The 26,568-nt window shown below is 40.0% G+C and overlaps 1 protein-coding gene across 2 annotated transcripts in view; it reads right to left on the minus strand.

Moving 5' to 3' along the window:
• Positions 1 to 26,568, minus strand: part of eipr1 (EARP complex and GARP complex interacting protein 1) — a 98,723-nt gene that overhangs the window by 51,972 nt on the left and 20,183 nt on the right. For both annotated transcript variants that reach the window (XM_073056821.1, XM_073056822.1), the window contains one exon: positions 22,668 to 22,800. In XM_073056821.1, coding sequence (XP_072912922.1) covers positions 22,668 to 22,800 — 133 coding nt within the window. The remainder of the gene's footprint in view (positions 1 to 22,667; positions 22,801 to 26,568) is intronic.

Here is a 26,568-nt window from a genome sequence, read left to right on the forward strand (position 1 = left end):
TTTTAAATGTTTTGCTCATGTATCTTTGCAAGTGCCGTATGTTTTATTGATAATCTTCATCCTTTTATTTGAGTGAAAGCTATTATTAAAACACAAAACTATTTTAGCATCCGCAGGAATTAATGCACATTGAATCAAAAATTAACGTTTCACAATTTTTTTACATGATTTGTCTCCGTATTTTTTGGTTCTGATATGGTGCAAGCTCCATGCATTTCTTTTTCAGGAAGCTATTGCTTAGGCTTTTCATTTGAGTGGGTTTTACTAGTTTGCATCAGTTTTCAACAAATTTAAGATATGGTTACAATTCCTACTGATGCCTTTCTGGCTTGAGTAATGATCAATAGTCTTAAGATGTTGCCAAATTCTTATTTTGTGCAGTGCATCTGTTTTCGTGCTGAATCCAGGTATGGCTACAGGCAAAATAATGTATTGCACATTTTTTTATTTAGCTATTAGCCACATACAAGCAGTCCATTCCATTTGATATGTGTAGGCTGTGATGTCCTGCCTCATTTCATTCTAAATGTTACTTTTTTCTTTCTATTGTTGCTTTTTTGTTATTAAGTCATTGCTTTACGTGAAGATGTATGCTTAGAAAAGTAATTTGCTAATTTGGCTACTGTAACTTGGTCAGTAAATTGACTCACTCACTTTTACACTATTTTGTATTATGCCCATAACAAATTCCCTGCTTCTGTTTCAAAAATCTCCCATCCACTCAACTTATAGTGGATTTTCCAGTGGAAAGAAACCTTGTGTTAGCAGCAGCAAGAAAAAAATCAATAGAGCTGATCAGAGAGACTCCATCCTGCTGCAGAGATAATGAGCCTTGAGAGGCAAAGGGAAAGAAATGGGAAACAAGACAAAGTGGAACAAGAATACACCTGGAAGGAAGCCCACAAATAAATGAGACAGAGCCAGAGATTGGGAAGGATAGAAAAATGACAAAAAAAAGAGAACTGGAATAAATGGCAAGTAAAAGAGAAATTTGAAATTACTTTTTTAATTTTATATTTTTGAAATACATACAAATTAAAATGTCTTGCTTTTTTGTATTTTTGCCTTTTCTAAAAATATTTCCAGTTTTAGCATTTGTAAACAGAATCCCGTCAATAGAAGTACAATACACAGAATTGCTGGAGAAACTCAGGAGGTCAGACAGCATCAATGGAAATGAATAAACACTTGATGTTTCGGGCTGAGACTCTCTACCAGGACTGGAAAAGAAGGGGGGAAGTAGCCAGGACACGAAGATGGAGGGAGGACAAGCTCAAAGGTGATAGGGACAAGAGGTAAGAGGTCAGAGTGGCAGAAATGAAGAGGGAAGGGGAAGGAAAATTTATTGTAAGTTGGAGAAATTGATATTCATGCTATCAGGTTGGAGGCTACCAAGACAGAAAATGAGGTGCTGCTTTTCCGGCCTGAGAGTGGCCTCATCTTAACAGAAGAGGAGTCCATGGATCAATATGTCAGAAAGAGAATGGGATAGGAATTGAAATGGTTGGCCACCGGGAAATTTTGCTTTTTGTCAATAGAGCTGACAAAGCAGTCCCCCAATCTACTTTGGATCTCACCAACGTAGAGGAGGGCAGCACCACGAGCACCGGATGCAGAAGACGACACCAAAAGATACGCATGCAAAGTGTTGCCATGAATACTACCCATAGTGTTAATGCAGCAAAAAATTAATCAGATCAAATTACACCAGACACTCAATTAGTACATATTTCAATGAATATTCCTTAAAGATTACAAGCTTTGTGATGCAACCTAATGAGTTCTGGATTACTTCTATGAAGGATAAAGGAATAATATACGTAGAAAAATTGAGATAACTATGTCTAATAGTTTGTGTGCAGTAGAAAAAGCACAGAATCTCTACTCCAATCAGAGCATTTTAATGATATAAAATTCAAGCAGTTCTATGTAAATACTTACCATAAATGGTCCCAATACCTGTCTAGTACGTTGATAGTTTAAAGCATCAAGTGAAGTTCCTTCGGATATTCCTTCTATGCAGTCTAATTTATTCAATTACTTTCTACTGCCTGCAGTTCACAGTACTAAGTTTCATACTCCAGCACAAACACACTGCTCTGAAGCACAAGTTTCCAGTTTCAGGCTGCGCAGACAAACCATTGCTTTGAGCAGCAAATTATTACATGCCCTGAAAACTGCGCTACACTTTTTAAAAAATATGCATACAATGAATATTTAGAATGAAAATTTTAAAATCACACACCTTTGATTTTATTTATTTATTGAAGGGTATAATTGAACAGCATGTGACGTGAAATTTGTTAACTTAGCAGCAGCAGTTCAATGCAAGACATGATCTAGCAGAGAGAGAAAAAAAACAATAATAATAATTTAAAAAAACATAATAATAAATCAATCAATCATGTAAATTGAATAGATTATTTAAAATGTGCAAAAACAGAAATACTGTTTATTAAAAAAGGTGAGGTAGTGTCCAAAGATTCAATGTCCATTTAGGAATCGGATGGCAGAGGGAAAGAAGCTGTTCCTGATTCACTGAGTGTGTGCCTTCAGGCTTTTGTATCTCCTACCTGATGGTAACAGTGAGAAAAGGGCATACCCTGGGTACTGGAGGTCCTTAATAATGGACGCTGCCTTTCTGAGACACCACTCTCTAAAGATGTCCTGGGTACTTTGTAGGCTAGTGCCCCAGATGGAGCTGACTAGATTTACTACCTTCTGCAGCTTCTTTCAGTCCTGTGCAGTAGCCCCTCCATACCAAACAGAGATGCAGCCTGTCAGAATGCTCTCCATGGTACCACTATAGAAGTTTTTCCAGTGTATTTGTTGACATGCCAAATCACTTTGAACTCCTAATAAAGTATAGCCTTCTTTATGACTACATCAATGCGTTGGGACCAGGTTAGATCCTTAATGATCTTGACACCCAGGAACTTGAAGCTGCTCACTCTCTCCACTTCTGATCCCTCTATGAGGGTTGGTATGTGTTCCTTCATCTTACCCTTCCTGAAGTCCACAATCAACTCTTTCGTCTTACTGACGTTGAGTGATAGGTTGTTGCTGCGGCACCACTCCACTAGTTGACATATCTCACTCCTGTATGCCCTCTTGTCACCACCTGAGATCCTACCAACAATGGTTGTATCGTCAGCAAATTTGTAGATGGTATTTGAGCTGTGCCTAGCCACGCAGTCATGTGTATACAGAGAATAGAGCAGTGGGCTAAGCACACACCCCTGAAGCGTGGTAATGTTGATTATCAGCGAAGAGGATATGTTATCACCAATCTGCACAGATTCTGGTCGTCCGGTAGGAAGTCGAGGATCCAATTACAGAGGGAGGTACAGAGGCCCAGGTTCTGCAACTTCTCAATCAAGATTGTAGGAATGATGGTATTAAATGGTGAGCTATAGGCAACAAACAGCATCCTGATGTAGGTGTTTATATTGTCCAGGTGGTCTAAAGCCGTGTGAAGAGCCACTGAGATTGCATCTGCCGTTGACCTATTGTGACGGTACGCAAATTGCAATGGGTCCAGGTCCTTCCTGAGGCAGGAGTTCAGTCTAGTCATAACCAACCTCTCAAAGCATTTCATCACTGTCAATGTGAGTTCTACCAAGTGATAGTCGTTAAGGCAGCCCACATTATTCTTCTTTGGCACTGGTATAATTGTTGCCTCTTTGAAGCAAGTGGGAACTTCTGCCCGTAGCAGTGAGAGTTTGAAAATGTCCTTGAATACTCCCGCTAGTTAGGTTGCACAGGTTTTCAGAGCTTTACCAGGTACTCCATCGGGACCTTCTGCCTTGCGAGGGTTCACCCTCTTTAAAGACAGTCTAACATCGGCCTCAGAGACAGAGATCACAGGGTCATCAGGTGTAGTAGGGATCTTCACAGCTGTAGTTGTGTTCTCCCTTTCAAGGCGTGCACAGAAGGCATTGAGTTCATCTGGTACTGAAGCATCGCTGCCATTCATGCTATTGGGTTTCACTTTGTAGGAAGTAATGTCTTGCAGTCCCTGCCAGAGTTACCATACATCTGATATCGTCTCCAACCTTGTTTGAAAATTTCCTTTCCCCTTGAAATAACCCTCCACAAATCATACCTGGTTTTCTGGTACAGGCCTGGGTTGCCAGACTTGAATGCCACAGATCTAGCCTTCAGCAAATGACGTACCTCCTGGTCCATCCACGGTTTTGGTTTGGGAATGTAAAAGTCTTTGTGGGCACACACTCATCCACACATATTTTCATGAAGTCAGTAACAACTGCAGCATACTCATCCAGATTCAAAGATGAATCCTGAATACAGTCCAGTCCACCGATTCAAAGCAGTCCTGTAGGCACTCCTGTGCTTCCCTTGTCCATACCTTCTTGGTCCTCACTGCTGGTGCTGCAGTCTTCAGTCTCTGCCTATACTCAGGGAGTAGAAGTACAGCCAGGTGATCAGACTTCCCAAAGTGAGGGTGTGGAATAACACGGTAAGTATTCTTGATGGTGGTGTAATAGTGGTCCAGTGTGTTGTTTCCTCTGGTATTGCAAGTTATCTGTTGATGGTAATTGCTTAGTGATTTTTTCAGACTGGCCTTGTTAAAATCTCCCAAAATGATGGTGAAGGCGTTAGGGTGCGTTGTTTCTTGCATGTTGACCCCATTGCTCAGATAATCTAAAGCCTGCTTGACATTGGCCTGAAGTGGAATGTAAACTGCAACCAGAACTCGCGTGGTAAGTAAAAAGGACAACTATTTACTGCTAGATATTCCAGGTCTGGTGAGCAGAATTGGGACAGCACTGATATATTCATGCACCAAGAAGAGTTGATCATGAGGCATACTCCTCCACCTCTGCTTTTGAGAGACTCTATAGATCTATCCTATCAATGTATAGCAAACCCATTGATCTGAATCGCTGCATCCGGTACAGAAGGGGTTATCCAGGATTCCACGAAACAAAGGACACACGCGATCCTAGTGTCCCTCGGATTCAGCACCCTGGTTCTGAGATCATCGATTTTATTCACCAGAGACTGCACATTCGCCAGCAAGATCGTTGGTCTTGGGTGTTTAAAGCTCCGTTCCCTCAATTCTATATTCACACAGCCACCTGCAGATTTTCTCTTGCTTGTGATTCTATATTCACACAGCCAATTTTCCCTGTATCCAAAGCCTCTTGACTTTCTCAATGAGCCTACCATGGAGAAATTTATCAAATGCCCTACTAAAATCCATATATACATCCACTGTGAAACTTATCAAATGTCTCACTAAAATCCACTGATACTCTGCCTTCATCAATGTGCTTTGTCACTTCCTCAAAGAATTCAATCAGGCTTGTGAGCCATGACCAGCCTCTCACAAAGCCATGTTGACAATCCCTAATCAGACTTTGCTCCTCCGAATATTCGTAAATTGTGTCTCTAAGAATCCTCTCCAATAATTTGTCCACCACTGAAGTACTATAATTCCCAGGGTTATCCCTAATCCCTCTCTTGAGCTAAAGAAAAACATTTGCAACCCTCCAGTCATCTGGTACAACTCCTGTGTCCATCACCGAGGTGCAGTAATTTTCTCCCTTGCCATCTGGAGTAACCTGGGGTACATCCCATCTGGCCCCCAGTTATTTATCTAACCACAAATATGGAATTTGCCAACGATACTAAGTTGTCCGGAGGTATAAAGATCACTGAATAGAATGCAATTAAAAACTAATTGTTTTCTTAGGCTGCTTCTCAGTTATTTGCTTCCACACCAGTTCTGTGGGTTCTGAGGTAGCTGACGAGGCCAATGTGAGAAACACAGACTCTTTCACAGATGGTGCTCATAGTAGCTGAAAGGGTAAACAGGTGGGTGAGTGTTGTGAAGGTACATTCTGTCATTTATGCAAGGTCTGTCTGGGCTCGTGATGTATGACTCAGAGCTCTAACAACATCCTGAACGTTTCTTCTCTGTTTTGAGCAACGTACACAAGAAATTCCTAAGAATCACCGGGGGTGTATTTCTTCAAGGAGGTTTTAAAGACATCCTCAATTTTTTAACTCTATCCGTAGTCTCTAACTATGGCAGATTCCTGAACTGTGTAAGCATTGTGCATACAAATGTTACTGAATGGTATCATGATTTTGCTGCATGCACAATGGACCTTCATTTTCTAAGAAATTACAAATGGAATTGTGTACAATCAGCAACTATTCTGACATCCCATCGTCTAAAGACAGCTGGAGCAACAATGTGCTGAGGAAATCATGAGTCATGCAGCATCTGTGGGAGGAAAGAAACTGTTGATGTTTCAGGTTAAAACTTTGCACCAGGGCTGAGAGTGCAGAGATGACATGGCTAACATAAAGAGATGGGGCGCGGCAAGAAGAGATTTTGGGGAGACTGCTGGCCTGAGGAGGGATGTAACATGACAGGCATTTAATGCCAAGTGGGAAAAGTGATGGGGGGATGAGGTTATCTAAAACTTAGTATTCAATATCTTTCGCTATTAAGCCCAATGCAAAGTGGAGAAGCAACACCTTACATTCTGCCTGGGTTATCTACAACCCAATGAAATTAATGTGTTTATTCCCTGCCATAGATGCTCCCTGATTTGCTGTGTTCCTCCACCATTTTGTGTGTTGCTCAAGATTTTCAGCATCTGCAGAATCTCTTGCGTGGGATAAATATTGCGTTTTCCAATTTTTTTCCATTTCCCTCTCCCTCCTTCTAAATCTCCAATGTTCCATTTTTATCCCCTTGCCTGTCCTCCCCCAGCCCTCCTTTGCCAACCTTCATCCCCTTCCCACTCCTGGCTCCATCCACCTACTTCACACACAAGTGCTCCCTTGCCCCCCCTTCCCATCTGGTTCCAACTGTTACCCCCTCCAGTAATGTCTCCCATTCTCACCTGTATCTGAATCTAACTCTTGTAGCACTTCTTGCTCCAGCTTACCTCGGTCCAGCAGCTGTCTCCTATCTTCTCCCCTGCCCTCATCTTGTTCCAGCTAATTTTTTTTTCATTTTCCTTTCTCTCTCTCTTTGCCTCCATCTGTCATTCACCTGCCACAGTCCTCCAACTCCACCCCCACTCAAATCCACAATGTGGCACCACCTTGCCTATCATCTTACACCCCTTCTTAGTCCACCTATTGCCTCGGAATCCTTTTCAGCAAATTCCAGCACGTGGCTCCTTTCTAAAGGAACTTCATTGTTAAAGCAGTCACGCTCTATGGACCCAAGGCACTGCACTGAGAAATGTCTAATATTAAGTGACTGGCTTCCAACAACTATCATTATCTTCCTTTGGGTCAGGTAGGATTCCAACCCATGGAGTACTTTCCTATTATTGTCCCTTTGATTTCACTTTTAATGAGAGTCACTGCTGGCACTCTTGGTGATGTCATTAGTCTGTCACTCTCAGCTCATCCATGGAATTCAGCTGCTTGGTTCAAGACCTTTAACAAATTTTGCAGCAGAGCACTCCTGGTGAAATCAAACTGAGTAGCACCGAGTGGGTTATAAGAACACGAGAAATGGGTGAAGCAGTGAAGCCTTCACTTCTTGTCTGCTTCACCATTCATCAAGATTATAGATGATCTTCTAACTCACACAGTGTTCCTGCAGTATCTTATTATCCCCTAATTCCCTTCACAGCTCCTTAGGGTGGGCAATTCCAAAGATTCAACTACCCTCTCTGCAAGTAAATGTTATTTATTAGCACTGTCCACAACCCCTTCCATTACCTGCTTATGATTAAAAATTGACTGACTGGACAGTAATTACTGATATTAAATCTGTTCTGCTTTCTGTGGACAGGACATTCCTAGACAATTTTCCGCATTGTCGGGTAGACGTCAATGTTGTAACTATAATAATTTCCAGTTTTGGAGCACAAATCTTCAGTGGTACAGCCAGGTTGTTCTCTCATAGTCACACTGGTATCCAGTGCTTTCAGCTGTTCCTTTATATCACGTGGAGTAAGTCTAATGATGTTGCAAAGGATGAAAACTCTCTGGCAGAAAATGATTACAATTGCTTCAGAGTGATCTTTTTTATGCAAATTGGGTTCTGCCATCATTGAAAATGCCAGAGAACTTCATGTTTTTTGAAATAATGCATGGGTCATAGTTTAATGTCCTATTCGAAAGTGGTACATCCAGCATATTAGCACAAAGTATTGCACTGAAACATCAATCAAAATCAACATCACCAATTTGGATATTAAGACTCAATCCCACACTGTTCTGCCATAATTTAAAAATGAAGTTGTAAAGCTCTAAAAAGGAAGGAATTTGGCAAAAGGACAAGCAGATAAAATAAGTAAAGTAAATTAAAAAACCAAAGATAATAAACAGATAATTTCTATGTCTTCACAATAGAAAACCAAAAAAAAAAATTGAAGAATTAGTAACTTTAAAAAATTGGTACGGTATTCCTCAAGGAACAATACCGAAGAAATTAATTGTACCAAACACCACAAATGTCTACCCTGTGGACAATTCACTAGAAATGTTTTTTTGAATTCCCCAGATTTTACAATAATCCCCACATATTAAAAGGAGTAAATGCAATCTTGCTATTCAAGAAAGGAAAAGAGAGAGAATAGTAAATACAAACTAGTTAGTGTAATATCACTAGAAGGGAAAAATATTAAAGCAACACACACAGGAACTCAGCAGGTCAGGCAGCATCCATGGAGAGGAATAAAGAGTCGACATTTTGGCTGAGACCCGTCATTGGGACTCGTCTCGGCTCGAAATGTCTGCTGTTTATTTCTCTCCATAGATACTGCCTGACCTGCTGGGTTCCTCAAGAATTTTGTTAAAAGTTCAAAGTAAATTTATTATCAAAATATGCATATGTCACCAAATATTACCCTGAGACTCATTTTCTTGCAGGTGTTCAATGTAGAACAAAGAAATACAATAGAATCAATGAAAACCTAAACCAATGTGCAAAAGACAAACTGCAAATACAAAATAATTAAATACTGAGAACAGGAGTTGAAGAGTTCTTGAAAGCGAGTCCATAGGCTGTGAAATCAGTTAACTGTGAAGTTATCAATGTGGGTTGAGGTGCCTGATGGTTGTAATGCCATAATTATTTCTGAACTTGGTGGTGTGGGCGCTAAAGCTACTGTAGAGGCAAGAATAGAGCATAACCTCAATGGATGCTGCTTTCTTATGGCAGTGCTCCTTGTAGATGTAGTCAATGGTGGGGAGGGCTTCTCCTGTGATGAACTGAGCTGTATCCACCAATTTTGAAGGATTTTCCGATTGTGTCTGTTGTTATGCAGAATCTCTTGTTAGGGAAAAATAACTAGAATCTATTAAGGATTTAACAAAGATCTTTCTGAAAAAACAGATTTGCAGAAAGGAAATCTTGCTCAATACCACACGTCATGGCTTATCTGATGCTTTTTCTCTCTCTATTATTATTATATATTGCATTATATTGCTGCCACAAAGACAACAAACCTCACAACACAGGGATGTGTGCTTAGCTCATTGCTCTGTGCTCGCTACAGACGACTGTGTGGCTAGGCATATATCGATAAATTTGCTGATGATACAATCATTGTTGGTAGAATTTTAGATGGTGACCAAAGAACATACAGGAGCGAGATATACCAGTTAATGAAGCGGTGTCGCAGCAACAATCTTGCACTCAATGTCAGCAAGACTAAAGAGCTGATTATGGACTTCAGGAAACGTAAGACGAGGGAACGATCCTCAAAGAGGGATCAGAAGTGGAGAGAGTGAGCAATTTCAAGTTCCTGGGTGTCAAGATCTCTGAGGACTGAACCAGGACACAACATATCAATGCAATGAAGGCAAGACAGCGAGTATATTTGTTTAAACAAAATATATAAAAACACAGCTCCAAGCATTGTATGTCAATAATTAAATAAATAAATCCGTCTCACGAGGAGACAGTCTGGGGAGTTGGGAAGAGGGTTTGTTATAATTCCCTCCTCACTATTTTGAACTAGAGTTCTGAAGAACCACCTCCTTGTAACACTGTGAACATCTGAACTACCTTTATTATAATAATTTTTTGATCGGGAGTGTTTACAGAAATACCAAAGAACAGAGCAGGAAAGTTTAACATACAGATAGTTGGGGTGAACAGAAGATCTGCTTCTTGAATTCCTTTAATTAACTTCCTCTGATGCCTCATTAAAATTTCCAGTTGTCAAAACAAGGCTTGTCCCAAACCAATCCTTCCATCTCTCCTGACACAAATTAAACTTATCTGTGCCTATTACTTTTTCTCAAATTATTTGCCCAAATGCTTTCCCACCACCAAAATTGAAATAACTAGCTGATGGCTACTGGAGATGCTCGTACAACCCCTTTCAAAATAATAAAGCATACAAGCCATTTTAAAGTCCTCTGGCACCTTTAAAAAGCATTGGAAGATTATGGCAGGTCTTTCTACAATTCCCCCCCCCCCCCCCAACTTCCTTTAAACAACACTGGATACATCTGATCTCGATGAGCTGACTTCTTTATGTTACATGCATGCTTGCCAGGGAGAAAAGTGGGATCGTGGGATGAAAGGATGGCGGCCTTCTAGTATTGAACTAAGATATTGAAAGTAAAATTGCTTCAACAAGAAAAACTTATCTTTGTTGTTTAGGTGTTAACAGTGGTAGCAGAGGATAGCTTCCAATTATAGGATCCTGCCGGCATTTTGACAAGAGCAAGCCTTATGAAAGCTGGAAAAATCAAATTGGAATATGGACTCATATTACAGAACTGGAGAAGATGAAGCAAGAATTGGCCGTTAGATTTCGCTTTCAGGAAGAGCAAGAGAAACAGCGATGGGAATTTTGGTGGAAGACTAGAACAGAAATGATGGTATGAATATGCTAAATAAATACGCTTGACTTTTTTTGAAGGAAGAAAAGGATCAGATTTATGAAGCATATTCAGACTTTGACAACATTTACAGAGACAATTCGAAAAATATGGCTGATTATATTAAGGTATTGATTTTGAACAAAGTACAGTCGTATACGCAAATACAAATGGAACTTTTGGTATTAGCTTTTAATTGTTAGATACTGCATGTCTGGACATAAAGGACAGGCAGCTAGCGTTAACTGTATGTATAGAACTTATATTTGCATCTATGAAATCAGCACCAAAGTGGATTTTTGGAGAAATGGATGCCAAGACAACAGTTGGAACTTGTTTTAGTCAGGAAATGGCATACTTCACTGAGCAGGAGCAAGAGTATAGCAGGCATAGATCCCAGGGTGACCAGACAAGGGAACCATTACCTGGCACAAATCCAATAAAAAAGTACAGCAGGAGATCAAAATGTGAACATATCAAAGTATTTACCACTAGGCAAGAAGCTGTCTGATCAGAACCGAACATGTTAGGCTAAAAGAAGAAAATAATAAATCTGAAGATGTAGAAGAGTGCCATATCACACTGCTTGCGAAGGAATCACTTACAAATGCAGAGACATCTGAGGCAGAGATTTTGATGATAGAATCTCCAGGATCTGCTGTTATTGATTCAGCATGCACAGGCACAGTGTGTGGAGAAAAACGGCTTGAACTGAACCAGATGAAATGCAGGAACTGGTGAACACAGATACACTTAGTAACAAAGCATTCAAATTTGGAGATGGAAAGATTGTACATTCCACAAAACAGTGAACAGTTCTGCAAAAATAGAGCTGACAAAATGCTACACTGAAGCAGAGGTGGTACCAGTGAACATTCCATTATTTTTGAGTAATACTTCCCTACAGAAAGCAAGAGCTGTATTGGATAGGGAGAATAATCAAGCAACAATATTTCAACAGTCAGTGTCTCCTGAGTTCACAAGCTCTGGGCACTACAGTGTGATCATTTCAGATAAAGATAATACTGAGAATCAATGTGAGAATGAAGTACTAACTGTCACACAAAACATGACCATAGCTGAGAAATGCAAAGTGTTGCTCAAACTTCACAAGCAGTTTGGCCACGCTTCAATCGATAAGACTTCAGAAACTGCTCAGGAGTTCAGAAAACAAATATGCAGATTATTTTTCCATTCTAAAGCAGTGATAATTGACAGTGAGACATTCCAAAAGTTTGGAAAACCCAGGCCCAAGCCCAAGCCTGACGTTGGTCTGCCACTAGCAACTGAATACAATGAAACCGTAGCCATAGACCTACATGAACTAGAGCAAAGAGAGTCGTATCTCCACAATTGTGATGAGTTCACACCTGTCAGTGCTGGTAGCATTGTAAGTACAAAGAGAATCCCAGAAATGGAAAAAAAATTTCATCCATTCCTGGATAAATGTGCATGGCCCACCTCATAAAGTATTCAGTGATAATGGTGGTGAATTTAATAATGATAAATCAGGGATATGGCAGAGAATATTAACATTGAAACAAAGAGAACAGCGGCATATAGTTCTTGGCGTAATGAACTTCTGGAGCAACACAATCAAATGCTCATTGAAATAATGTTGAAGTTAAAGAAAATCAAAGGCTGTGATTGAGACAGCCCCAGACTGGGCCCTTATGGCAAAGAATACCATACACAATGTACGTGGCTATAGCCCGCATCAATTGGTGTTTGGCCAGAATCCAAACCTTCCTTCTGTACTGGTTGACAGACCACCTGCTCTAGAGGGCACTACAAGGAGTGAGTGGGTTGGGCAACATATTTCAGCACTGCATGCATCAAGGAAAGCTTTAACTGAAGCAGAGCATTCACAGATAAATCAAGGGTATAGGTCCATCCTACAAATGACAAATATGACACAGAGAACAAATGTATTACAAAGGAGCAGACTGTACAGAATGAAAAAATCCTGGAGGTATCATTGGTCAGGATGGAGTTGGGGTATTCATGTGACATAGAGGTACATATGTGAGAGTGCATCATTCTAGACTATGTAAAACACAAACAGAAGAGTATCAGAACTCCATGGAGACTCAACAGATTTGCGTTAACAGTTATCACAAATGCAAAGACAACATGGAAGTTTCGGTCTTAAAACAAGTTGCGCCATTTGCAGACCAAAACACAGCTATCTCACACAAAGCTGAAGTCAGAATGCGCTGGCAAAGCACTGGGAGAAACAAAAGTTGGTGCAGCTTGAATTACCTAGAACCAGTCATGGTTGCCGGCATTGCAGAGTCAGTTGATATGTCATATGCAGACAGACTTCATATTGAATCAAGTATAGACCAGGCTGGACCATCTGAGAAATGTCAAGATGAAGAAGTCCTAGTAACTGAAGAGCTGTAACACACACAAAGTGCTGGTGGAACGCAGCAGGCCAGGCAGCATCTATAGGAAGAAGTACAGTCGCCATTTCGGGTTGAGACCCTTCGTCAGGACTCAACAGTCTAAACTAAAATAAACTAAAGAGGTGTTGTTTGAATCTACAAAACAGGATGAAATCAGAAGTTGGACAAACAATGGAGTGTTTGAAGAAGCCAGAGACATTGGCCAAAACACAGGAACTACAAGATTGATGTGCACTCTGAAAGAAACCCCAACAGGAATTATACCAAAAGCATACCTGGTGGTTAGAGGTTTTGAGGAACTGAAGATAAAAGAACTCTGAAAAGACTCATCAACATGTGCATCAGAGTCTCTCCAACTAGTTCTCTTAGTGATATGTCAAAAGCATTGGCAACCCCACCGTATGGAGATAAAATCGGTATTTTTACAGGGAATGCGGCTGTCACTTGACATTTACATTAAACCCCCTCCTGAAGGCAGAAGCAAAGGAACACAGTGGAAACTCACATGTGTGGTATGGTCTAGCAGATGTATCACTCCATAAAAAGGTCATGGAAACAAAGCTGAAAACAGGTGGAAAGATGTCACAAGTGGATCCAACTGATTTATACTGGCAAGTTTAAGGATATCATGTGATTGGAATACTTGCTTGATCATGTAGATGACTTCATATGGCCACAACTTTGCCAACTTTGACAAGGTTCCGCACGGAAGGTTAGTTAGGAAGGTTCAATCGTTAGGTATTAATATTAAAGTAGTAAAATGGATTCAACAGTGGCTGGATGGGAGATGCCAGAGAGTAGTGGTGGATAACTGTTTGTCAGTTTGGAGGCCGGTGACTACTGGTGTGCCTCAGGGATCTGTACTGGGTCCAATGTTCTTTGTCATATATATTAATGATCTGGATAATGGTGTGTTAAATTGGATTAGTAAGTATGCAGATGATACTAAGATAGGTGGCATTGAGGATAATGAAGTAGGTTTTCAAAGCTTGCAGAGAAATTTAGGCCAGTTAGAAAAGTGGGCTGAATGATGGCAGATGGAGTTTAATGCTGATAAGTGTGAGGTGCTACATTTTGGTAGGAATAATCCAAATAGTACATACATGGTAAATGGCAGGACATTGAAGAATGCAGTAGAACAGAGTGATCTAGGAATAATGGTGCATAGTTCCCTGAAGGTGGAATCTCATGTGGATAGGGTGGTGAAGAAAGCTTTTGGTATGCTGGCCTTTATAAATCAGAGCATTGAGTACAGGAATTGGAATGTAATGTTAAAATTGTACGAGGCATTGGTGAGGCCGAATTTGGAGTATTGTGTACAGTTCTGGTCACTGAATTATAGGAAAGACGTCAACAAAATAGAGAGAGTACAGAGAAGATTTATTAGAATGTTACCTGGGTTTCAGCACCTAAGTTACAGAGAAAGGTTGAATAAGTTAGGTCTTTATTCTCTGGAGCATAGAAGGTTGAGGAGGGACTTGATAGAGGTATTTAAAATTATGAGGAGGATAGATAGAGTTGACGTGGATAGGCTTTTTCTATTGAGAGTAGGAGAGATTCAAATGGAGGACATGAGTTGAGAGTTAGGGGGCAAAAGCTTAGGGGTAACATGAGGGGGATTTTCTTTACTCAGAGAGTGGTAGCTGTGTGGAACGAGCTTCCAGTAGAAGTGGTAGAGGCAGGTTCGGTATTGTCATTTAAAGTAAAATTGGATAGGTATATGGACAGGAAAGGAATGGAGGGTTATGGGCTGAGTGCAGATCAGTGGGACTAGGTGACAGTAAGCGTTCGGCATGAACTAGAAGGGCCAAGATGGCCCGTTTCCATGCTGTAATTGTTATATGGTTATATGATTAACAGCGATCCCTCAGCTAAAGTCAGCCTTTCAGGTTGGGCGCCAGGAACATGACAGATTCTGCTACGTAGGGATAGACATCCTTGCTGTTGACAGAACAGTACAACTGCACCAAGAAAGCTACATTAGAAATATTCAGATAACCCCCATGGAATCCTCATGTGCCACACAACAGGATGCACCCCTCAGTGAATCTTAAACTGAGCAACTTAGGTCAAAGCTAAGTCAGAGTCTATGGGTGGCAAGGCAGAACAGACCTGACATCATGTTTGATGCCTGGAACTTGGCATCCAGCATGAAAAATGCCACAGTACAAACTTTCATGAGGCAAACAACATAATGCACAGAATTCAATCTGAACAAGTAGTCTTAAAGTTTCAACAGCTTGGAAGAAATAACTCATTGAGGCTTGTGTTCAGTAATGCCTCACTTGGAAATCTTCCTGATGGTGGCACTCAAGGGGAGCATTTTATTGTACTGATGGGAGAAGAGGGAAGATTTTCACCTCTCTATTAGTAATCATAAAGGATCCGAAGAGTTGTACAGAGTATGCAAGCAGGAGAAACCCTTGCAATGTCTTGAAGGTATTGGCAATGCTGTTTTCTGGTCGCACTCTATTCTGAGCTTTTCCGTGGTGACCCAAAGAAGGACAGTCTACAGATAACTTATATCACAGACAACTACTCTTCGGTTGATGCCACCAAGTCAGTTACAGAGAAGAGGCTTCATCTAAAGATAAGCAGCATCAAAAAATTTGTCCAAGCACAGAAAATTCATCACATGTTATGGCCAACGACAAAGCAACAACTAACTGATGTCTCACAAAGAAGGGGGCGTCAGTTCGTGTACTGTTAAAGACAACATCCCTGGTAGAGTACTCACAGGATGTGCAGACCAGCTAGCAGATGTTCTCACTGATATTTTCAACATCTCCCTGAGCAGCCACCGTTCCAACTTGCTTCAAGGCCGCCACCATAGTCCCCGTGCCGAAGAAGTCTTCGGTGTCCTGCCTAAATGACTACCGTCCCATTGCACTCACATCCATCATCATGAAGTGTTTCGAGAGGCTCGTCATGAGGCATATCAAGACCCTGCTGCCCCCTCACTGGACCCCCTGCAGTTTGCGTACCGTCCCAACCGCTCAACAGATGACGCCATTGCTACCACCCTCCACCTGGACAAAAAAGACACATACGTTTGGATGCTGTTCATAGACTTCAGTTCAGCATTCAACACAATCATCCTTCAGAAACTGATTGGAAAGCTGAGCCTACTGGGCCTGAACACCTCCCTCTGCAACTGGATCCTAGACTTCCTGACTGGGAGACATCAGTCAGTCCGGATTGGGAGCAGCATCTCCAACACTATCACACTGAGCACGGGGGCTCCCACGGCTGTGTGCTCAGTCCACTGCTGTTCACTCTGCTGACCCACGACTGTGCTGCAACACACAGCTCGAACCATATCATCAAGTTCGCCGATGACACGACTGTGGTGGGTCTCATCAGCAAGAACGACGAGTCAGCTTACAGAGAGGAGGTGCAGCGGCTAACGGACTGGTGCAGAGCCAACAACCTGTCTCTTAATGTGAACAAAATAAAAGAGGTGGTTGTTGACTTCAGGAAGGCACGAAGCGACCACTCCCCACTGAACATCAACGGGTCCTCGGCAGAGATCGTAAAAAGCACCAAGTTTCTTGGTGTTCACCTGATGGAGAATCTCACCTGGTCCCTCAACACCAGCTCCATAGCAAAGAAAGCCCAGCAGCGTCTCTACTTTCTGCGAAGGCTGAGGAAAGTCCATCTCCCACCCCCCATCCTCATCACATTCTACAGGGGTTGTATTGAGAGCATCCTGAGCAGCTGCATCACTGCCTGGTTCAGAAATTGCACCATCTCGGATCGCAAGACCCTGCAGCGGATAGTGAGGTCAGCTAAGAAGATCATCGGGGACTCTCTTCCTGCCAACACGGACATTTACACTACACGCTGCATCCGCAAAGCAAACAGCATTATGAAGGACCCCACGCACCCGTCATACAATCTCCTCCCTCCAGCCGTCTGGGAAAAGGCTCCGAAGCATTCGGGCTCTCACGACCAGACTATATAATAGTTTCTTCCCCCAAGCTATCAGACTCCTTAATACCCGAAGCCTGGACTGACACCTTGCCCTATTGTCCTGTTTATTATTTATTGTAATGCCTGCACTGTTTTTGTGCACTTTATGCAGTCCTGTGTAGGTCTGTAGTCTAGTGTAGCTTTCTCTGTTTTTTTTACGTAGTTCAGTCTAGTTTTTGTACTGTGTCATGTAACACCATGGTCCTGAAAAACGTTGTCTCATTTTTACTATGCACTGTACCAGCAGTTATGGTCGAAATGACAATAAAAGTGACTTAACTTGACTTGACCTGACCTAAGCAAAGGCATATAATACCTTCAAAGTTGTATTAACATCAAAGGTTAGAATTAATTCTCATATTCTAATGGACATTTGAATTATCTTTAATTTTTTTTAAATTTAATTTTTAAAAAGGATGGGAGATTGTTGAGTTCTGGTCATTTGGACTACGTAAGTATTTAGTAGGCATGCGCACTTTCTCTGTTACGCATGGGGAGAAAAGGGGGATTGTGGGATGTAAAGGTGGCAGACCTCATGTATTGAACTAAGACATTGGACTGAGACTGGCAGCAGCAGTATAATACTGGAGATCATGAATCTTAAAAACGTTTACAATAGGTTTCAGGGCAAATCATGGTCAGGGATGGTTTGCAGTCCTTCAAGAGGGTGGGAATTGTGCTTTCTATGCTTAGCCTGTTATAGTGAGAAAAAGCTCTCCTGCAACTAAATGCAGTGCTGTAAAAGCACTTACAGACCTTGACTCTTTTTGCCAGACCATGAGAACTGAATGCAGAGGAGACCAATTTGTTGCATATGGTTTTAAAGGAGTGCTATAATTAAAGACAAATCATGATTCTTTGCAGTTTAATTGCTTTTGTTTACAGAATATTTTTGAGGTATCATGAAAATAATCCTCTCCTTACTGTGGCATTATGAAAGTAGAATAAAACACAGAATTGTTTTTCCTTTATTTTTCCAAGACATGATATTTATTGTTAGTTTCATAACTTGTTATTAAATATATCCGTCTTTGCATTGTAGTTGTCCCTGCACACCTTCACTGGCAGACACTGCCATAAAAGCAAGCATTTGCCACCTTCTCGGTCACAAGACGATCAGACCAGCAGAGCTGCTGTGCTACCACGAGGGAAGAATCTTTCAGGTTTTGCACTAGTTTGTAAAACTGCTGGCAACAATCAAAGCTCTGTCAAGACTTTTCAGCACAGTAATAGGAGGCTCTGGCTGAGCAAGTCCCTGGGAAAAGTTCTCTGATCAGTCTGAGCATCCATGGTATTTATAATATTGTTCCAAAGGCAGAAGGGCAGACAGAAAATTAAATCATGCTACATAGTCTCCTCTACATAAGGAAAACCAAATGGAAATTGAGAAACCACTTTGCAGAACACATACAGCATGTTCAAAACATAAAGGCAAACCTGAGCTTCCTATTGCTGCTCACTATTTTTCTCCATCCCATTCCATCCTGATCTATCAGCCTGTGGTTCCAGCTAAGTCTAACAAAGGCCTGATGAACAGCAGCTCAACTTCCAAGTAGATGCAATGCAGCCATCGGACTCTGTATCAAATTCAATACTTTGTTTGTATCAGAACTGGTCAGTTCTGCTATAAGCCTATTCATCTGCAAAATTAACTGCATTATTTTTTTCTCTTCCCACAAACACTGCCTGATTTGCTGGGCATTTCCAAGGGTCTCCTCTGATTCAGTTGTCTGCAACAACTCCAACCAGCATTTCTTAGCTTTTGCATTTTTCTGTTTGCTTTCTCTCTGATTCCCTCATTATTTAATTAATTTCATGAAGAGTGTATTCCCATGGCAACCCTGTCCTCACATAGTCAGAGATATTCCCTTTGTCCTATTCATTCTTCTATCACCTTCTCTGCATCCTACACAAAATTGTTTTCTCATTTTCCGGTCCTGATGAAATTCTTTGTCTAAAATGCTAATGCTTTTCTTCACCGATCCTACCTGACCTACTTATCTGGGATACATAGAGTTGATAAGCTAATGGTATGAATTAAAGCAATGGCAGCACATTACCAATGTTTTGCCTGAGGCTCTCCATCTTAAAAGCAATATATCCTTAACTAGCACTCATGATTGCATAAAGTACATTAATTGTGCAAAAAAAAAGCCTTACTGTTATGCCAAAAATATCAAATACCGTTTTAGACTCACAGAGTACTACAGGATAGAAACAGGCTCCTCAGCCAATCTAGTCTATGCTGAACTGTTATTCTACTGTTATTCTACTAGTATTTATTATACTGTAATAAATACTGTAGTATTTAATAACTGTTATATATAATAACAGTTATTATACTGTTATTCTACTAGTATAAAACTTAGTCTGATTTGCCCTCCCAAAGTGCAAAACCTCAGATTTGTCTGCACTAAATTCAATCTGTCATTTTTCAGCTCAGTTTTCCAGCTGGCACAAATCTAGTCGCAAGCCTTGATAACCTTCCTCACTGTACACTATGCCCCCGCCCCCAAACTCAATGTCAACTGCAAATTTGCTGATCCAATTTACTACATTATCATCCAGATCATTGATATAGAGGACAAACAACAATGGACTCAGCACCAATCCCTGTGGCACACCTTGAGCCCAGCCAAAGAGGCAACCATCTACTAAAACTACACACACAAAATGCTGGTGGAACACAGCAGGCCAGACAGCATCTATGAGGAGAAGCACTGTCGACGTTTCGGGCCGAGACCCTTCGTCAGGACTAACTGAAAGGAGAGATACTAAGAGATTTGAAAGTAGTGGGGGGACAGGGAAATGCAAAATGATAGGAGAAGACCGGAGGGGGTGGGATGAAGCTAAGAACTGGAAAGGTGATTGGCGAAAGTGATACAGAGCTGGAGAAGGGAAAGGATCATGGAACGGGAGGCCTCGGGAGAAAGAAGGGGGGGGAGAGCACCAGAGGGAGATGGAGAACAGGCAGAGTGATGGGCAGAGAAAGAGAAAAAAACAAAATATGTCAGGGATGGGGTAAGAAGGGGAGGAGGGGCATTAACAGAAGTTAGAGAAGTCAATGTTCATGCCATCAGGTTGGAGGCTACCCAGCCGGTATATAAGGTGTTGTTCCTCCAACCTGAGTGTGGATTCATCTTGACAGTAGAGGAGACCATGGATAGACATATCAGAATGGGAATGGGACATGGAATTAAAACACTTTGGTTTCTCCCACAAAGCCAATGTTTCAATCCAGCTTATTACCTCATCCTAATTGCCAAGTGACTGAACATTTTTGACCAGTCTCCTATGTGGGGCCTTTGTAGATTTATTAGCTGGAAGATTGTATTTGCTCTCTGCCTAACATCTCCACTGAGTTGGTCTTATTTTTGTCTACATGATTAAGTACAGCTGTCTTAGAAAATTAAAGTGACTGACATTTTCACTATTCATTAACTTTGCAACTGAGATATTTTCCCTTCAGAGCCTATAAATGTGAAAAATTGGAACTGGCTCAAATAGACAACTTGATTGGCAGAGATGAGTTGGACCAAAGGGTCTGTTTCCATTACTAACTCTATTTGAATATCATTCATCTGAATGATGAAACTGGTTTAACAACAGAAATATCCAAGAAGCAATCTTCCACAATCCCCAAGTAACAGCTCTAAGAATCTATCAGGCACAATGATAAAGGGAGGAATGGTTTTAAATCTTAAAAATCAAGATATTACATATCACCATCTCAATTTCTGGTAATATATTACTTGAAATCCTTTAAAACAATAATGCTATATTTTTATAAACACAAGATCAATAAACATTTCAAAAGTTTTTATATAACAAAATTCATTTTATGCTATATGCCAGTCTCAATTTCAGAGAAAATCAACAATATCTCTTCTAAATTCTAAAATTTTGTCCTATAATTAAATTCTAAATCTTTTACCTGTAATTAAAAAACCTGAAACCTGTTTTAGGCTCCCTAAAAGCCAAATTCTTGAAGACATGTACTTTAAGGCACGTGGGGAAATTTTTAAAGAAGATATGATGGGTAATTTTTTTTTTACACAGAGAGGTGGGTGCCTCAAATGGGTTGCGGCATAGTGTTATAAGTAGATATGATAGTGGCAATTAAGATGCTTAGACAGACACATGGATATGTAGGGACCAGAGGGATGTGGATCACATGTAGGCATACGAACTTTATTTAGTATTGTGAGCCAAAGTGCCTGTTCCTTTGCTGTATGTTTCCTCTAATAAATTGAATAGGGGTATATGAAGCAGTCACTGCGACCCAAGGGAAACCCTTCAAAATAAATTCTAGAAAAGAAATGTTAAGTGATATTATGAGTCATGGAAGTGATATCCAACTAAAACATACTTATGATAGCCACCTTTCATCACCTCACCCGACATTCAGAGTTGTCTTTAGGTCTCTGATGGCAAGATAGGTATTCTAGTTTTTAAAATGTGTAAACTGCCTGTATGTGAACATTGTTCACATAGCTTGGTCTGTCATTCAGTATAATATCCAAAATGACATTTACTTCCAAAATATATTATGGTTCGGAACTTGGAGAACTAAGTAGATGGCAAGAAGTGGAAGTATACAAATTGATTAAAGGGGGTGTAAAGTAGAAGACGATATAAAAGCAAAATAAACGTTGGAAATGGAAAACATGTCTAAAAATCTAATGTAGCAGATAATTCTTTTTAAAATTGTGTCAGTGTAGTCAAAGATTTTAATTGTATCAGTAGAGAGGAAGGATTAAGGTGCCCTCGTTGATATAATCACTGCAGGCTTGGCTCTCCTTTATGCATAGGTGTGCCACGTGCGCAGAAGTGATTTTCTTGTTTTATAATTCATTTTACACATCTGTCAGGTAGTACATAAAACGTGTGCAATATGACAGAAATGAATTTCTGGTAACCAACTAATGCTGAAATGACATTACATTGTACTTTATAATTTATGAAGGGATTGGCCTTGGCTTAGTTTACGCAGCTCATGCGGTTTAAATGCTAATCACAACCTACATACAAGAACACAAGCATGCATTATGTCACATCTTTATCATAATTAAAAATAAGTCTGAACTATTTATGCTGTTGACACCATGAAGTGATTTTAATTAAATCTTTATATCTTTATAGGAGTAACATTTGTCTGAATATCAGTCAGATAATTAGATATTAGAAATTAATTTAATTTATTTAATTAACATACAATATTTTAAAATTTAATTGTAAATTAAAGCAACCTGAGAGAAAAATACAAATGAGAAGCAGAATCATCTTGTAAAGTACAAAGGAAATGGAAAAAATTATTTTAAGTTCCTTTGTTTAATTGTTTAATTAAACAATTTAGGACATAATATAAATGCACAGGATGAATTCTACCGTTTACTCAATTTCATGCCATCCACCCCACCAATAGTCAAATCAATTTAGTCCACTTACTTTTATTGTAGCAGGTTGCCAGCACACCTTTATCTGCAGGGCTTGTGCTCATATGCCATATTTCTCCTACTTGATGCAGAAGGACATTCTTGTTAATAATGTTATTTTCATCATCAAAGTCTATGATGTGAATCTGAAAACATAATAATTCACATCCATAAATTAATAATGAAATAGTGGTTGTCAGGCTTTTTGTAAAATGCACTAATTTAAGGAAGGAGTAGAGGTAAAAAATTTGATCAATGGTGTCCTTTGGAGTGCAGGAGTAGTTCAAGAACAGTTTAAAAGGAAGATTATACATTGAAGGTAGAAGTCAGTCATCTATTCAAGGGTGATTTTAACCAGCATACATTTAACTACAGGGCTTCTCAATAGCTGATACTGTCAATCTGATCAAACAATTTCATCTTAAATATATATGTTTTGCTTTTTAGAAACACTAATGTGAATGAAATACGTTTTTTTAAAAACAGCAATCTATACTTGTCCATGGCTTATTGAACATACAACAGTACAGCAAGGAAACAGGTTCTTTTTCCCTATTTCCTTCCAATACTTTCTTCCCTTATATAAAATCCAGTATTTTCTTCCCTTCTCCTGAAGAATACTTAATAGTAAGATATAATTCCATGGGTAGCGACTGTCTCCGTAGATACAATCTATCATTATATATAAAATCCTTGGCAGGATACATAATTGTGTTCTCAGATGATGTCACTATTTTCAGCTGGGACAGATGACCAGGAAGCATAACTGAGGCAGAAACTGATTGTGCAATCCGTAAACCTTTGGTACCATAAACATTTTACATCCTCCTGCCTCTACTTATGCCAGTTGACAGCAAAAGTAGAGATAAAATCCAAGATTGATAAATTTCATGCATCAGACAAATTAAGATCATGCTACTACTTTGGAATTTGTTTGAATTCGATTCTTTTGATTTCATAACTTCGCAATTTCCCCTTGTCTTTCAATGGTAATATCCAATATCCCCTAGGGCCTTGGGATTCTGAACTCATGGCTGCATCGTATTCGAAATGTTATTGGTTAAACTCAGAATCAGAATCAGGTTTATTATCACCAGCATGTGTTCTGAATTTGTTAACTTAGCAGCAGTTTAATGCAATACATAATATAGAAGAAAATAATAATAATAACAAATAAAAAAGTAAATCAATTACAATATACATATATTGAGTAGATTAAAAATTGTGCAAAAAACAGAAATATGTATCAAAAAGTGAGGTAGTGTTCACGGATTCAATGTCCATTTAGGAATCGGATGGCAGATGGGAAGAAGCTGTTCCTGAATCACTGTGTGTGTACCTTCAGGCTTCTGTATCTCCTACCTGATGGTAACAGTGAGAAAAGGGCATGCCCTGTGTGCTGAAGATCCTTAATAATGGACGCTGCCTTTCTGATACACTGCTCTTTGAAGATGCCCTGGATACTTGGTAGGCTGATACCCAAGATGGAGCTGACTAAATTTACAACCCTCTGCAGCTTCTTTCGTTCTGTGCAGTAGCCACCCCCCACTATACGAGACAATGGTGCAGCCTGTCAGAATGCTCTCCACAGTACCTGTTCTGTACCTTACAATATTTAATATTGATGCACTTCAGTTAGATATTTACTGCAGTCTTTATCCTTACCTTCATAAGTTATCATGTATTATGTGTGTTGTGTGCTTTACTCCAGGTTCAAAGAAAGAGTTGTCTCGTTTCAATAAACATTATACCCATTATATACATGTTTGTAGTTAAACAACAATAAACTTTACTTAGCAGAGAATGTTCTTTGTACAAAGATGCTCAGAATTATTTCAGCACAACAAAAAGCTGTGTCATCTATAAAGGGATTCACTTGATTTTCATTCCATTCAAATTAATGTAGAAGAATCTTTTTGGGAATGGGTTCAATATTTCTATTGTTGGAATGCCCAGGAAATCCATCAGAGGCTGTATGGACTGAAGAAAATCACCAGTCATGGAGTTATATATCATAGCAGGTTCTTCAGCCCAACATGTCCAAGCAGATCGTTTTGCTCACTTACACAAATTCTATTTGCCTGCATTATTACGCATCCATCTATACCTTGCTTATTTAAGTTTATATCTAAAAACTTCCAATACATAATTATTCTACTCAATTCCACCACTTCCTCTGGAAGAAAGCTCCAGATATAAATAATTTCTGTTTAAAAAACTTACCCTGAGAATCCCTTTAAAATCCCTACCTTCTACCTAACAATTAAGCCTTTTATATTAAATTTATAATACCCTACCACAGGAAAAATAACTATCTACTTTATCTAAGTCTCTCATATTTTTATGTAATTATATCAGATCACACTTCAGCCTCCTTCATTCCAGAGACAACAAGCTTTTCTAATATTGCCTCATAATTAAAGTCCTCCAATCAGGCAACATCCTGGTGAATCTCTTCTGCAGTTTCTTCAGTTCAATCACATCCTTCCTATAGTGTAGCAACTAGAATAGCATACAGTGCTCAAACTGCAGCCTAGACAATGTCTTATAAAATTGCAACATGATATTCCAAATCTTATATTCTACGGAAGACCTTTAGACACAGGAGCAAAATTAGGCCATTCGGCCTATTCAGTCTGCTCTGCCATTCAATCATGGCAGATTAATTATGCCTCTCAACCCCATTCTTCTGCCTTCTCCCCATAACGTCTGATGCCCTTCCTAACCAAAAACCTATCAACCTCCACACTAAATACACCCAATAGTCTCTACAGATGTTTGTGGCAATGAATTCCACAGATACACCACACTCTGGCTATAGAAATTCCTCCTCATTTCTGTCTTATATGGATGTCCCTTTGTTCTGAGGCTGTGCCCTCTGGGCCTAGACTCCCCAATATAGGAAACATCCTCTCTACATCCACTCTATCTATGCCTTTCAATACTTGACAGGTTTCAGTAAGAGATCCCCCCTCATTCTTCTGAAGTCCACTGCGTACAGGCCCAAAGCCATCAAACGCTCCTCATACATTAACCCTTTCGCTCACGGAGTCATTCTTGTGAAGCTCCTCAGGACCCTCTCCAATGCCAGCACATCCTTTCTTAGAAAGGGGGGCCTGAAACTGCTCACAATACTCCAACTGCAGTCTGACCAATGCCTTATAAAGCATGCCTGTGTTGCCACATTCAGGGAAATATAGACTTTCCTCCCTGGGTCTCTCCATTCATCAACAAGCTCTAGAGTCCTGCATTTTCTATATGTAATGACCTGATTCATATTTTTACTGTTATACTGTATGTATTTGGGGCAGGTGGGGCTCGTCAGCCTTGGATGGCAGCCCGCCTAGCAGAAGGAAAACTTTGATTTTAAACGTCCACTGCCTTGCAGCCATTCCCACCCATGAGAAAGGCTTCGGGGGTAAACCAAGGAAGAAATCCAGAGCCAGGGTCCCTAAGGCAGTTTGATGTTGTTCACTCTTCTTAAGCAGAGCAGGCTCTGTCAGTAACTTGACTTTGTGTTTCTTTTTTATAGGGCAGGGCACCACTACAATCCACACCTCCAATCTCATCTCATTATTTAGAACATTTGACTTCAAATAACTTTTTTTTAGAAGGCATTACCCCAGAGGTTCACTTACTTGTTTGAAACTAGACTGTGATTGATTAAATGATGTACTCAGTATTGCTGAGAAAAAGTACAATTGCTTGTGTGTTATTAGTTTAGGCAGATTGTGTTTGTCTATTATTGTGACTTAGAGGAAGATCAAATCACATTTTATGAGTAATTAGTGCAGAAAACCAGGTAATTGCAAAGAGTTTATGAACTTTTTCTTGCCACTGCATATCACAGTCTAAGTCCCATCACCAATCCCTGTGATACACCACTGGTCATAAACTTTCAATTAGAAAATTTT

Source organism: Hemitrygon akajei, chromosome 9 (genome assembly GCF_048418815.1).
Source record: "Hemitrygon akajei chromosome 9, sHemAka1.3, whole genome shotgun sequence".
NCBI classification, from domain to species: Eukaryota; Metazoa; Chordata; class Chondrichthyes; order Myliobatiformes; family Dasyatidae; genus Hemitrygon; species Hemitrygon akajei.